The sequence below is a fragment of the Natrix helvetica genome, assembly GCF_964273705.1.
Source record: "Natrix helvetica genome assembly, chromosome: 2".
Lineage (NCBI taxonomy): Eukaryota > Metazoa > Chordata > Lepidosauria > Squamata > Natricidae > Natrix > Natrix helvetica.
Window position 1 is genome coordinate 132,729,602 of NC_138552.1, and position 14,010 is coordinate 132,743,611.

The window sequence follows — 14,010 nt, forward strand, 5'->3', positions numbered from 1 at the left end:
AGAAGAGGTTTTTTCTTACAACCCAAGATTTGACAGTTCCTCACAGCACAGAAAGGAACAGTCACTAACTGTGGGTGATGATACATACAAAGTAAAAGGATGATGCACTTCAAAAGAGCTTGAACATAGTTGAAATGTAAAAGCCTAGGGGATGGGCAGAGTCAGCATGAAAAATTACAGTTATTCCATTATTATGGTATATACATAATCATGGAAGTTGGAAGAGAGGCAGGCATTTGAAAGAGAAAACAAGGAAAAATTGTACAAAGAAGAAGCTGCAGCTGTCTAATAAAAATATGAAATTGCAGCCAGGGTTTTAGTAAAAGGAACAAAAGATGAGTATATCTTGAAAAGAAGAGAAAAAGAAAGAAAGATATTGCAACCAAATAGTTTTGGGAGGAAAACTAAGAATAAATTCCAGAACCTCTAAATCTGTGCAACCAAGGGCATTATGGTGGTATTAAAACACTTCTAGAAAGATATTGCACTGCAATCCTAGCATGGTTTACACAAAAGGAAGACTTACTGAGGCCAATGGGAATATATATTCTCAGCAAAAGATTGCATTTAACCAGTTGACCAGTCAGAAATATATCTTGATGGGTTTCCACAGCACCAATAAAGTTCTTGTAGTAGCCAAAGGGGGAAAAAAAGTAAGACTTAAGTACAAAAGATATCCATAAGAAGCAATTTTTTTGTACATATATATGTTTTTTCTTTCCTTCTCTTCAACAGATTACTGCAGTCTGGAAACTGACAGGATTTGATGATTTGCTAAGAATACATTGGGATCTGCATCTGCTTATGATTATATTCCTGTTTGCATTATTGACATTGTTAAGAGCCTATCAGCAAAACTGAATAGCATTTGTTCATATTTTTGATTATCTAAACTGATTTTAAATTCTAATTTTCTAAAGCCTTTCTTTAATAAGAAATTAAACCATAATAAAATACTTTTAATGGTGTCAGTCTCCTCTTTCTATCCTACTGAACAAACTGAAGTATATTCAGAACTTTTGTTTGAAAACCACATGGTTCAAACACAAGGTGATGCTTTTCCTTCCTTAAGTATTTGGCACAAATACATCTACATAAAATTTTATCAGCTTTACCTGAAATATTTTTTTATATATGTCTTTAGTTTATGTCTTCTAATTTCTTTGGCAGAAACATCTTTCAAATTCTGAAATTAAATGACTTGTCTTTTGAAAGTACCTCTTTAAGTTTATTTTAGTCTATAAAGTTAAAAGTACTCTGGTCCTGAAATTCAACGGTAAGATTTAACCCACTAAGTAGGACATAAAATATTCTTCCTGAATTCCTGGAGCATTGCTGCTAGTCCAAAACTGGATCAAGTAGATCAGATGATCTGAACTGCTGACTGGATTCCCCACCACACTGAGCCAGCACTAAACAGATCTCATTATGCCTTACTATACCATATGATCCCAGTCACTAGATACAGATACTAGCTTCCTAGATTGGCTTTCATGGGCTGGCTTTCACGCATCTTAAATGAAAATGAGTTGGTTTAGTTGGCAGTTCGGTGTATTGTCCAATCCTTGGCAATTGGATTAAACAGAATGAAATATAATCTAGGTGAGTAATTTGTCTAGTAGCTGAAAAAACACATTTGAAATTGTGTGGACACCATTCTGTAGTGTCAAGAGAAAAAGTCTACCATTTCTGCAAGTTTGCAAAAGTGAACAGCTTAGGCCTCAGAAGTACCAAGAGAGTAGTCTTTTTGTAACAAGTAGCCTCAAATTTTTGTATCAGTGACTGAAATCTTTAGGTGAGACCAAAAACTATTTTGCTATTGATAATCTACTAGATGGTAGAAATCAAAGGTCAATTCAGATGAAAAACACTGTAGTCAAAAGGTAGATCTGAGACAGGAACTAAACCTAGGATGATTTCATGAATTTATGAAATGGATCCATGGAATGGATACTCCCATTTTGTCTTGTTTCAGATTTTAATATCTGTTATGGATTATACATTTATCCACATAAATGAAACCATATACACAAATATTTATGGTCTTATTTACCTGTCTTGGTAGATCAAATGTCTAGACTATTCTTTTACAACTATTATTTTATGCCATTCTAAAGCTCATTAAACTTTCTCTTTACCCCATATATTCTGAACAAAATTAATGTCTTGTGCTTTTTAGTTTCTCAAGACTGAGTTGATTTTTTCCCCCTCCCTCAGTGATTCATTGCTCCTTTCCTTTCATTCCTTCTCTTTCCCAAGGCCAGTTCTGCATTGTTTCACTTAATGGTATGATTTTGCTTTCATTACATGCTTAATCCAGTCAATCCCTAACTCAAATCAGATTTTATTATGAATGGGTTTTTTAGCACATAGTCACAGGCTCAGTATTCACTACAATATTCAAGGAATAAGTAGCAGTGGTTGGCAAAAATGAAGGAAAAGCAAGAAGGAAACTTGCAAGCTCCAAGATGCACAAGAACTCCCATTCACCCTGAGGGTCTATCTTGTTGACATTTTTCCTTTTAGCAGCTCCCTACTCCATCTTTGCATCACCCTGACATTCACTCTGATATCCTGAAATGGCTCGTGAGGAGATAAGCATGTTTATGCTCTTAACAAGGAAAACAAAACTTTGATAGAGGAGCTAAGCATTCCCACTGCAATGTAATTTCTACAGCCAGAAACACTGAAGTCCATTCCCCCTAGACGCCCTGTCATCTACACCTGGCTGACATGCAGAAGGCCCAAAGAGCTTTGTTTATTTAATGTGTGTGAGTGCATGGAGATATTTTCAGAAAGAGACCCATCTGCGGCTGGTTTCCCATTTGATTTCATTCCTGATTCTTTCATTCTAGCATGTTAATGCATCTTGTTTTAACCTTGGCTTCCTGAACCAGTCACAGGAGTTGAGTTTGTGTTGCATTCTGCCCTAAATCATAGTCTTCAATCTAGAAACGCTTGGCATGCTAAGCCAAAACCAGATAAATCACAGTGGTTTAATAAACCGGTGAGTCCACTCAGTGTAAATGTCACATATTAATGGGACTGATGCAGAGGTAGGTTGCTCCTTGTTCGGCGCGGATTGGCTGAACTGGTAGTAGAGGCGGCGGGAGGCTATGCCCACCCGCCCAGATGCTTCTGTGCATTTGCAGAAGCTTCTGCGCATGCCCAGAAGTGTTGTGTACACGAGTGCACCCAAACTGGTAGTAAACAAATTGGCAACGCACCCCTGGACTGATGTTTCATTAATTTAAAATATTAAAAGGCAAGCATTAGCCTTTTATATAAAAGAAGCGGAGATAATAGTGGCTACATAAATGAACAGAGACTAGTCTTCTTTGAAAATATAAGCTTGAGATCTGATGATTCCGGGTGTTATCCTGGAAAGGGTCATGTGGACACACACTTGAATAACGTAGTGAAATTTCAAAAACCAGAGAAAATTTCAGAGATTACCTCTTGAGGAACTCCTTGACATATTCAATGACTTGTACAAGTATTATGAAGATTTTTTTCTAACTGAATAATTTATAAAGGTTATAATTCTGCTTTTTTAACATTTTAACTCATATTGTTCTGATTATTTAATGTAACTATATATGTTCAGTACATAAGTATTTGCAGACCGGAACTAATCTTGATTTTGTCCAACTACTGTAATACAGTAAATCACTCAATGCCTCTAAAGAAATAGCCTTTACATGATTTCTGCACTATAGTTGAAGGGATAGGACAATATGTTAATTCTCTTTGCCACAACTTATTTGTAGCATACATATTGTTGTAAATTAATTATAAATAGGTCCAATTGATGTTAAGATATCATTTTCAACCCTAACACTGGTGGCATGAAGGTTATGAACCATAGTTTGTTGAACGTATGAAAATACAACAGGGTCTTACAAAATATGGCTTGGGCCTTATTATGAGGGGAGGGTTTATTGTTTTGGGGTTGCCGGGCGGCTGCTCTCTTGCGAGCGGGCTCCCAAAGAGCTGGGCACAGCCTCATGGGCAAATGGCTGTGTTGCGCTGTCGCAGCAGTGCAACACAACAGCCACGAAGCAACCACGCTCCCGAGCAGCCACCCAGCAAACCCCCTTTGCAGCCGGGCACAGCGCCATTTACTGACCTAGGGGTATTGCCAAGCCGTGTGAGCGCCTGTTCGCTGCTGCCCGGCTCTCACGGCTTGGCGCCTTCCAAATGCCAGTGAATGGCGCTCTGCACGGCTGGAGAGGGGGGTTGCACGAGCGGCTGTTCCACTCTCCCTCACCCGCCTCCCAGCCTCACGATGCATGGCCCAGCTCTCATTACGGAGCCAGGGCATCTCCACCAGACACAAGAGTTTTGGTACTATATAGATCAGTTGATTAGCTCTTCCAAATTATCCCTCGCCAGCTGGGCTGGATTCTGACAACATAATAGGCTAAAATGTGACTGGCTTATTTGTAGATCACATGTGGAGTTAATTCTAGTAAACTATGGTTCAGTTAACTGCAAGCACAAGATTTATTTTCTACACAACAGGCACACATGCACATATATACAGTAGGGGGAATTAAGAGTAGCAGCTCTGCAAAATCATTGAAGTCATAATATTACAATCAAATTATTGTGATTTAAGATTTTTTTACTGGAAAAAAGTAACAGTTTTAGCAAATGCAAAAGTTTAGAATAAGTAATAGTGGTAGATCTTTGGATAATTTTGCTGCAAGTCAGCATATATGCCTGACATAACTGTATAATGCAGCCAGCATAAAAAAACTCTTTTATTTTAGATAGTTGAGAAAAAAAATGGAAAGAAAATGGTTGCAACCAAGAAAACATTTGGATCTTTATTATTTTGGCTGAAATATGAATGTCACCAGGGTGGCAAGATGGGTAAATGCTTCTGTGTGCATCATATTCCACAAGTAGCTCAAGTTAACAGATGTAATTGTGCAACGATACATTTCTCTAACCATACCATAATGCATGTGATGTCATTGTGACTTGTAATAGTTACCTATGGGATAACCATACAAATAGAAGCTTACTATTCCTTTATTCTTAACATATCCCTACTGTATACCATTACATTTCATCTCAATTCTTCACTGGTGGGCCTTGGGATCTGGCCAACAATCTAAGCCCTACAAGGATGTGGCTTGTCATAGTGGAATTACATGGCTTTCCTTTCATCAAAGAGCCCACTAGATAACAGAAGGTACATTATCTCACAGAAGGTACAAGAATTGCAACAGTCAGAATTAGACCTTCCAGGAATCATAGGAACAACTATCCAGGTCTCTTCTCAATCATTCATTTAATCTTTGATTGAATAGCCGAACCTCTCATATTTTCTCATAGATAGGTAATATGTGTACAGATAAAATATGTATCCAGATAAAATTGGCAATTCTATTATTATCATTTGCATATAAAAATATGCAAATGGTAATAGTAAAATATAGCCACTGACAGGGTAAACAGGCATATATAGTCCCCCACCTTTTTTTTTTCTAGGCACCAAAGTAGATTTGGGAGAAATAATATCGTTTGTTTGTCAAAGTTAAAGATAACTGTTAAATATCCAACAGGCTATGTTCAATTTGTATTACTATATTTCATGTCAAAGGTTTTTTTTGCCTGAAATAAGTTCATTTATTTTTTTCAGATCTCCAAATGATGCTGTTGCAGAACCTCTCTGTGCTGGTTGTGCCTGAAAAAGAGAAAAAAGTTGTCATTTTAAATATTAGGATCCAAGTATTACCGTATTTTTCGGAGTATAAGATGCACCCTTTTCCCTCAAAAAAAGAGGCTGAAAATCTGGGTGCGTCTTATACATTGAATACAGCATTTTTTGCCTACCGAAGCCCCGCCCCTTCACCAAAATGGCTTTCTTATGAAGGCTTTCAGAGAGCTCCTGGGGGCTGGGGAGGGCAGAAATGAGCAAACAATGGGCCGTTTTTTGCCCCCCAGCCCCCAGTAGCACTCTATAAGCCTCCATAAGGCTATGCATGCAATTTTTTTGACAAAAAACAGGGCAGTTTTCACGAAAAACAGGCTGTTTTTTGCTCTTTTTTGCCCCCCCAGCCCCGCAGGAGCACTCTGCAAGCCCCCCCAAGGCTATTCATGCTTTTTGTTTGAAAAAAACCCAGGCCCGTTTTCGTGAAAAATGGGCCGTTTTTCGGAACTTTGCAGAGTGCAAAAACTCCCACCCACCCCCTTTTTGGAAAGCTCTTTAACTGATGAGAATTACATTGATCAAGTGCTGTGCCAGCAGAAACAAAGTCTTAAGGTTTGTCAGTGATTTCCTTCTCCAGCACATAGATAAATACAACTGGAAACATCAACCTACCTACCTACTCTCTCTTTCTCTTCCTACCTACCTACTGTATTTCTCTCTCTCTCTGTCCTTCTATCTATCTACCTACTCTCTCCCCCCCTACCTATCTACTGTATTTCTCTCTCTTTCTATTTCTCTCTCTCTCTATCCCTCTACCTACCTACCTACACACTCTCTCCCTACCTACCTACTGTATTTCTCTCTCTATTTCTCTCTCTATCCCTTTATCTACCTACCTACCTAACTACTCTACCTACCTACCTACCTACCTACCTACCTACCTACCTACCTACCTACCTACCTACTGTATTTCTCTTTCTTTCTCTCCCTCTCTATCCCTCTATCTAACTATCTATTTATTTTAAAAAATTGCCTCTTCAAAACCTTGGTACGGCTTATACTACGGTGCGTCTTATACTCTGAAAAATACGGTAAGTAAAATATTATGGTTTTAGTGTTTTTTTTTTAAAGTCAACTAAAACCCCTATTACACACACTTATTTAGCCACCCTACATACAAAAAGGAAGGTAAATTTTACCTGTGATTTGTGGAATTTCCATCCTATCATATAATATATCTGAAACGTTGCTGGTATTGTCCCATCCTTATTTCCATACAGTTCTGTAAAAAGAAATATTTTGCATTTATTTCATTGCAGCAACAAGAAATACAGCAGAAACCTACCTAATCTATTAAAAAATAAGTGATTTATATACAATTCAAGGAAGCTTGATGCTTCAAAGGTATTGGTTCAACTTCCAGTGCCAGCAAAGTTATCAACTATAGGTAAAGGTTCCCCTCATATATACGTGCTAGTCGTTCCCAACTCTAGGGGGCAGTGCTCATCTCTGTTTCAAAGCCGAAGAGCCAGTGCTGTCCAAAGACGTCTCCGTAATCATGTGGCGGGCATGACTAAATGCCGAAAGCTGTTACCTTCCCACCAAGGTGGTCTTTATTTTTCTACTTGCATTTTTACATGCTTTTGAACTGCTAGGTTGGCAGAAGCTGGGACAAGTAACGGGAGCTCACTCCGTTACATGGCACTAGGGATTCAAACCACCGAACTGATTGACAAGCTCAGCATCTTAGCCACTGCGTCCCTTTTTATCAACTATATTTTATCAACTTTATCAACTATAAGGAACTACCAAAAGAGAACCCAAAGGGGATGCAATGGGTTCATTGGAATCACACCAGTCCTCTTGGCTTAAATTCCTCTCCTTTTCCTGTCTCTGAGCTGAACACAGGTTGTGCTACCCAAATGGGACAGTGATAACAATGGCAGTATGTGAGAAAAATCAACGAAGGATAACTTTTAATCATAACTGTGTTTTACTGACTGTAGCTTTCCATTCTCTCTTTAGTATTAGGGCCAGTGGATTACACATCTGTGCTGGAATGGTATGTTCAATGGTGCTTAAAAGATTTGTGAACCTTTTTGAATTTTCAATATTTCTGCATAAATGTGACTTAAAACCTGATTTGTTCACCACACAAGTCCTAAAGCAGATAAATAAAATCCTATTAAACAAATGAGTCAAAAATGTTTTTGCTCATTTATTTACTGAGGAAAATTATCCAAAGCTACAAATTTGTGTGTGGTAAAAGAGTGTGGGATGTTTTTATAGCTAGTCCTTGACTTATGATTGTTTTTTTTAAATAGTTTGAAGTCACAACAGCCTCAAAGTGACTTACAACCTGTCCTCAAAGTTATGACTGTTACACCAACCCATGGTCATATGATTGTGATTTGGGCACTTGAGAACTGGCTTGCATTTACAATAATTGCAACAGGTTCTCGTCACACGTTCACAATTTACAATCTTCCCAGCCAACTTCTGACAAGCAAACTCAATTGGGGAAGTTGGATTTGCAACCACATTAAAACGGTCGTAAAATCGTGTTCAGTCAGGTAATGACTTGCTTAGAAACCACATTACTTAGTCATCAAAATTATGGTCTCCAATTGTGGTCATAACTCAAGGACTGTATGCAATACTGCTCAAAGAGGTGCACCAGCTACAGAAAGCAAACTTTTTCCACAAACTTTAAAGCAGCACAGAAAAGATGGTGAGGCAGAAAATTGCATGAAATGAGCAAGCTTGAAAATATAGAGCGACAAAATCTACCTCCATGTGATAAAAGTTTTATTATTTCAGAGGTTCCCAACCTCCAGTCTGCAGCCTTATGGTGGGCCGCAACCTGTTCGGAACTGAGTTGTGGAGGTGATGGGCAAGTATGTGTGTGAGAAGCTCCATTTGTGAAAACGGAGAGCGGGGGCGAAACCATCTCCTCCTCCTCCCTTTCGGTCCACCGAAAAAGGTTGGAGGCCACTGTGTTACTTAATAGAAAGCTCATACCTTTATATACTGCTGCAGCTGCCAACATGGTCGCTCTATGTATCATAGTTTTCCTGTTCCAACAGCAATTACTTTCTCCCATACCTAAAAACAGTTTTAGGCTTTAAAAGAAGATACAGCACACACCATCAGTTGAATATTATTTCAGCAATATGAATAGGATCAGACGAGTGCAAATGTTTTAAAATAACACCAAAGATCTTATTTCTGCTTACTCAAAGACAAATTTATCCATCCACAATGAGGTTAAAATGCAGAACTGCAGCCCCAATAAGTAGTCTTTAGTTCAAAAATCTCCTTATAAATTTATATACACTAAAATTAATGAACTCAGTGAAAACTGGGACCTATACAAAATAAAAAGTACAATTAATATGATTTGCCAGCAAACAATTTTCTATGAAAATGTCTTCGGAATACCTGCAGTGTAAAACTTCCAATATATACATATACCTTCCTTCTACAACAGAGCAATGTTTTATATGTCACCTGGGAGATAAACTCCACTAAATTCAGTGGAATTTATTTCCAGCTAATTGTGCTTATGCTTCTCTTTAATGCACAGATTAATCAAGACGGTTACAACCCAGCTCGCAAAGCATTTCCTTCAACTATTTTAGGGAAGAAAAGATGTATATATGATTAGCTTAAATGGAACCAGCAAATTGGCCTTCAACAAATCTATAATTTCAACCCACAATATGCCTATTGGAATGCATGGATCACTGCTATGGCTTATTTATTTTAAAAAGTCACTCTGGCACACCCTAGATCGATTCAGAGGTGAGCATCTTTTGAGGGAAGGGGCAGCATACAGCTTTTATCAACTCTCTTTGTGGAGGAAGGAAGGGGGTGCTAATAGTGCCATGGTGTGATGCTGCAGGGTACAATGCTTTGATGCCTGGAGAAAAGAAACAGAGCTTATGTCCCAATGATGCTTTTGTCATCTGACCCCCATGTCCCCCTCTCCTTTGCCATCCCCCTGTAGAGGCAGCCATAGGGTGGTCAACAGGGAGAAATGGAGCTGCAGCCTCTAAATTGCTATAATTTTCATTTTTAAAACCCTCCCCAAACTTGGAGGATGTCCAAAAATAATACCCACCCCCAAATTTAACCATTTTACTAGTGGACAACCATTTAAATATGAGCCAGCAGTGTGCAGTATAGGTGGTACCTTGCTCAATAATAGTAACTGTGAGAGGGATCTTGGAGTCCTAGTGGACAACCATCTAAATATGAGCCAGCAGTGTGCAGCAGCTGCCAAAAAAGCCAACACAGTTCTAGGCTGCATCAACAGAGGGATAGAATCAAGATCACGTGAAGTGTTAATACCACTTTATAATGCCTTGGTATGGTCACACTTGGAATACTACATTCAGTTTTGGTCACCACAATGTAGAAAAGATGTGGAGACTCTAGAAAGAGTGCAGAGAAGAGCAACGAAGATGATTGGGGTCTGGAGACTAAAACATATGAAGAAAGGTTGCAGGAACGGGGTATGTCTAGTTTAATGAAAAGAAGAACCAGGGGAGACATGATATCAGTGTTCCAATATCTCAGGGGATGCCACAAAGAAGAGGGAGTCAAACTATTCTCCAAAGCACCTGAGGGTAGAACAAGAAGCAATGGGTGGAAACTAATCAAGGAGAGAAGCAACTTAGAACTGAGGAGAAACTTCCTGACAGTTAGAACAATTAATCAGTGGAACAGCTTGCCTCCAGAAGTTGTGAATGCCCCAACACTGGAAGTCTTTAAGAAGATGTTGGATAGCCATTTGTCTGAAACGGTATAGGGTTTCCTGCCTAGGCAGGGGGTTGGACTAGAAGTCCTCCAAGGTCCCTTCTAACTCTGCTATTGTATTGTATTGTATTGTATTGTATTGTATTGCATTGCATTGCATTGCATTGCATTGCATTGCATTGCATTGCATTGCATTACACTATTAACCTCTTTGGCATAATTTCAGAATTTGCCACCTATTTTAAAAATGTGAGCATAGCATACAGAGGTTTTTGTTTTTGACTTTGAATAAGTTAAACAATATATGCAGAACTGTATACTATCTATCTTAACAGGATATGAAAAGTAGACTGCAAGAGTAAATTACATTATGCAAGTCCTGAAATGTGCATTACTTCTATATTTATATACTTTCCATTCATTTCTCCTGAAAGTGTATGCATTCTCATCAATATACTTCACAGTTCAAAATAACGTAATGAACCCTAATTTCTTTCCCCAAATGAAGTCAAATCACTTTGGTAACTCACTCTTTTAAAAAAAAACCTGGAACTTGCCTTGTAGATCAGCCATAACTTCAAACATTCCTGGATAGTTAACTTGGATTTCATCTGAATCCTGGAAATAGTAAATAGGTTTTTGACAATCACCAGAACAAAACACATTAACTCTAAAAATGGGACATTAGAAATAAATAAATGAGGTCAAACCCAATATTGCTAATTATATTTTTCCATCCTACATACGGCTGCATATTGTAGAATACTTAAAAAAAATTGAACTGGAGAAACACCTATCAATGAAATGCTAACATTGTACAGTGACTGAAGAATAATCTGTTTGGATAAGAAAAAAAAATTACAGCAAACCCCAACAAATGGTAGTTTTACTCCAGATTATGGAAAGAGTAGTAGTCCAGCAAGCTAGATAAACAGAAACCTTAGGCAATAGCTAGGAGAGAGATGCTGGGCTTGTATACCATACTAAGCCTTGTCATGGTTTGATTGGCTATTGTGGTTGGTGAATCGAAGACTGGGATTTGGTGTTGTGTGTAAACTTAGACAATGTGGTTCATTTGACAAGCTATGGCTTATTGAAATGTGTTACTGCAAATCATCCCCTCCCTTGCTTTCTTTCAGTCCCTGGGATTGTAAGGTTGGGGGACTTCAACCCAACTTCCCCTCTGCTGGGGACTTGAAGCAGCCTAGAAGTTCCTAACCACTAAGTTCCTAACAAGTACGGGTCTGACCAATTAAGTAAGAGCCTGATATACATGAAAGGTCACAGACTAGATCTAGTTTCTGATATGGGCAGACACAAACAAATTGGAAAAGGGGGGGGGATATTAAATTTCACCACCTCATAGAGGATATTTTCTTATTATCATTTCAATTTATATGATGCCCAATCCCCAATAATTCTAGGCAATTGCAATAAAAATGTTTTAAAAGGGAGGAGACAAGAATTAGAATTAACACACCCATAGAGGCACAGGACTTTATGGAAAAAAACAAAATACACCTAGAGAAAACAGAAGATCCTACAACGGATATGCATGACACGGGAGGGGCCGGAGCTCTGCCAGCGGGGGGAGAAGGGGCAATACCAAGAAAGCTCAGATCACAAAAATGAATAAGAAAATCTCGTTGATATAAACTGATCAAAAGTAGTAATGGAATTAACATGTGGACTATATATTACTATGTATTAAACTGATTGAAAGTACCAATAGAATTAATATGCTGATTATATATGACTATGTATTAATGATTTATACTCAGATGTATACTATGAGTTTGGAGGGAGGGGGCGCCTACCACACTTTGCAACTGCCAAAATTTATATACCTTTCCACTACCTTTTTCCTTGTAAATTTAAAAAAAACCAATAAAACTTTGTTTAAAAAAAAAAACCATTTTGTTTGCTTGTTTTAAAGGCAAACAAAACAACTGTACCGAGTAAAGATGGCAAGGATGACAAAAGACAGATGGGAACAATTTAAAAACAAATCCACACACTGCAAAAGGGCGGTTTCACTCACACTCATCAGTTAGATCACTCTCTGACTGCCATGGGATTTTACAGCATGACCCCACTTTCTCCACAGTGGGGGAAAGATGGGTCAGAGGGCATTTGGGGAATCTCCCAAGAGTCGGGTATGCAGTTTGATTATGGTCACTCATTGGAATAATGGGTCATGTAGGGGGCTGGACTAGATTGCACTGGGGCAACCTCTCTCTTCCCGGAGATCCACTGCAGTTTTTTGGTTTACTGAGGAGATGAGAGACATGAGGTGGTTGAGAAGATATCTGAACACAACTGGAAGGCCCACCTCAGGTCTGATCGGACATTGATACAAGCTCATGTTTAAACCAAACCCAAAATATGTTGCCATCCTAGTACTTTCCAGTAGTCCTTATAATGCCCCTTTCTCAAGTATGTTTGACAAGACTGGCACCTGAAGGGTTGCTGTCAAGAATTAGCATTAAAACTGCTTAGATATAAACTGCTAGACTTCACCTGGACTAACAAACTAAAACTTTGAGAGATGCAGGGCACCACGGTCCTTGGAGATGCCAGCCCCCCCCCCTGCGCTCGCCACCTCCTGTGCGCACGCCCAAGGAACAGGGCTGGGGCAGCCCCTCACAGGCTCCAGGGCAGCCCCCTGGGTGTAAGTCTGGCCGCGTTCCAGCCCAGGTGGCTGCCATCAGGTTGTAGATCGGCGTCTGGTCATCCTGGGCTGGGCCAAGGCGCCACGGGCTTGTCCTTCACTGCTTCCAGGGCAGCCTCGCAGGCCAGATCTAACCACCTCGCGTGCCTTGAGTTTGATACCCCTGCACTACAACTTAAAAGATTTCTTTCAGTCAAAGCAAGATAATGCTTAACATCTGTTGTAGTTTTCTGGAATGTTCCTTTCTTGTAATGGATAATTACCACTGTCAGTGTGTTGAAGCCAGCTCTTCCCAGTAGATGTCCTAGATCACTCACAGCTGTAAAAGGGGATACATGTGGAGAAAATCCACCTTCTCTTTCTAGTTCTGCTAGTTGCAAAGAGCAGCGAAGCTCAAAGAGGGTGTCTCCCCCAAACATAGAACCAATAAATACTCCATCAGGTTTAAGGACTCGGTGTACCTAAAATAAATCATAATTAAACCAGGCATTAATGAAGATCTAATATATCCCTAGCTACGTTTTGATGCTAAGGTCTTAATTCAGAGTAAACTGAAAGTCACTATACAATACTTGGACCTACTTCATTCTTAAATTCCACAAAATCTCATTGGATATGTAACACAAGAAATATTTAACCAATGCATTTGTGGAAATTAGCAGAATTGGAAGGGGCTGCCTAGTTTGGTGTAGGGATCCAAATTAACACATCTCAATTGTTATGAAAAGTATTATATGGGACAAGTTCAGCAATTTCCCCCAAACATCTGGATCAATATACTAATTCAGAAGTGAGCAATCCTTTTGATTCTGAAAATTACATGTAGAAACAGCTACAAGTCAGAGCTATATATCAATAATATACACACACATGTAAAGGTAAAGGTTCCCCTCGCATGTATGCGCTAGTCATT

At 39.0% G+C, this 14,010-nt stretch overlaps 2 protein-coding genes across 5 annotated transcripts in view; one reads left to right on the top strand and one right to left on the bottom strand.

The window, feature by feature from the left end:
• Nucleotides 1–1,157, top strand: part of SEL1L2 (SEL1L2 adaptor subunit of SYVN1 ubiquitin ligase) — a 52,725-nt gene extending 51,568 nt beyond the window's left edge. Inside the window, exon 20 of the mRNA XM_081941848.1 lies at nt 736–1,157. Within this exon, the coding sequence (XP_081797974.1) occupies nt 736–861 (126 nt within the window). The 3' untranslated portion in view covers nt 862–1,157. The remainder of the gene's footprint in view (nt 1–735) is intronic.
• Nucleotides 1–14,010, bottom strand: part of NDUFAF5 (NADH:ubiquinone oxidoreductase complex assembly factor 5) — a 34,420-nt gene that overhangs the window by 6,799 nt on the left and 13,611 nt on the right. For 2 of the 4 annotated variants that reach the window (XM_081941853.1, XM_081941852.1), the window contains exons 7-11: nt 13,361–13,558; nt 10,984–11,044; nt 8,687–8,770; nt 6,865–6,947; nt 4,488–5,698 (exon numbers count right to left, since the gene is read on the bottom strand). In XM_081941853.1, the coding sequence (XP_081797979.1) occupies nt 5,609–5,698; nt 6,865–6,947; nt 8,687–8,770; nt 10,984–11,044; nt 13,361–13,558 (516 nt within the window). In that variant the 3' untranslated portion in view covers nt 4,488–5,608. Of the gene's footprint in view, nt 1–4,487; nt 5,699–6,864; nt 6,948–8,686; nt 8,771–10,983; nt 11,045–13,360; nt 13,559–14,010 lie in introns of those variants that run through there. The other 2 variants (XR_014174418.1, XM_081941854.1) reach the window with 2 other exon arrangements.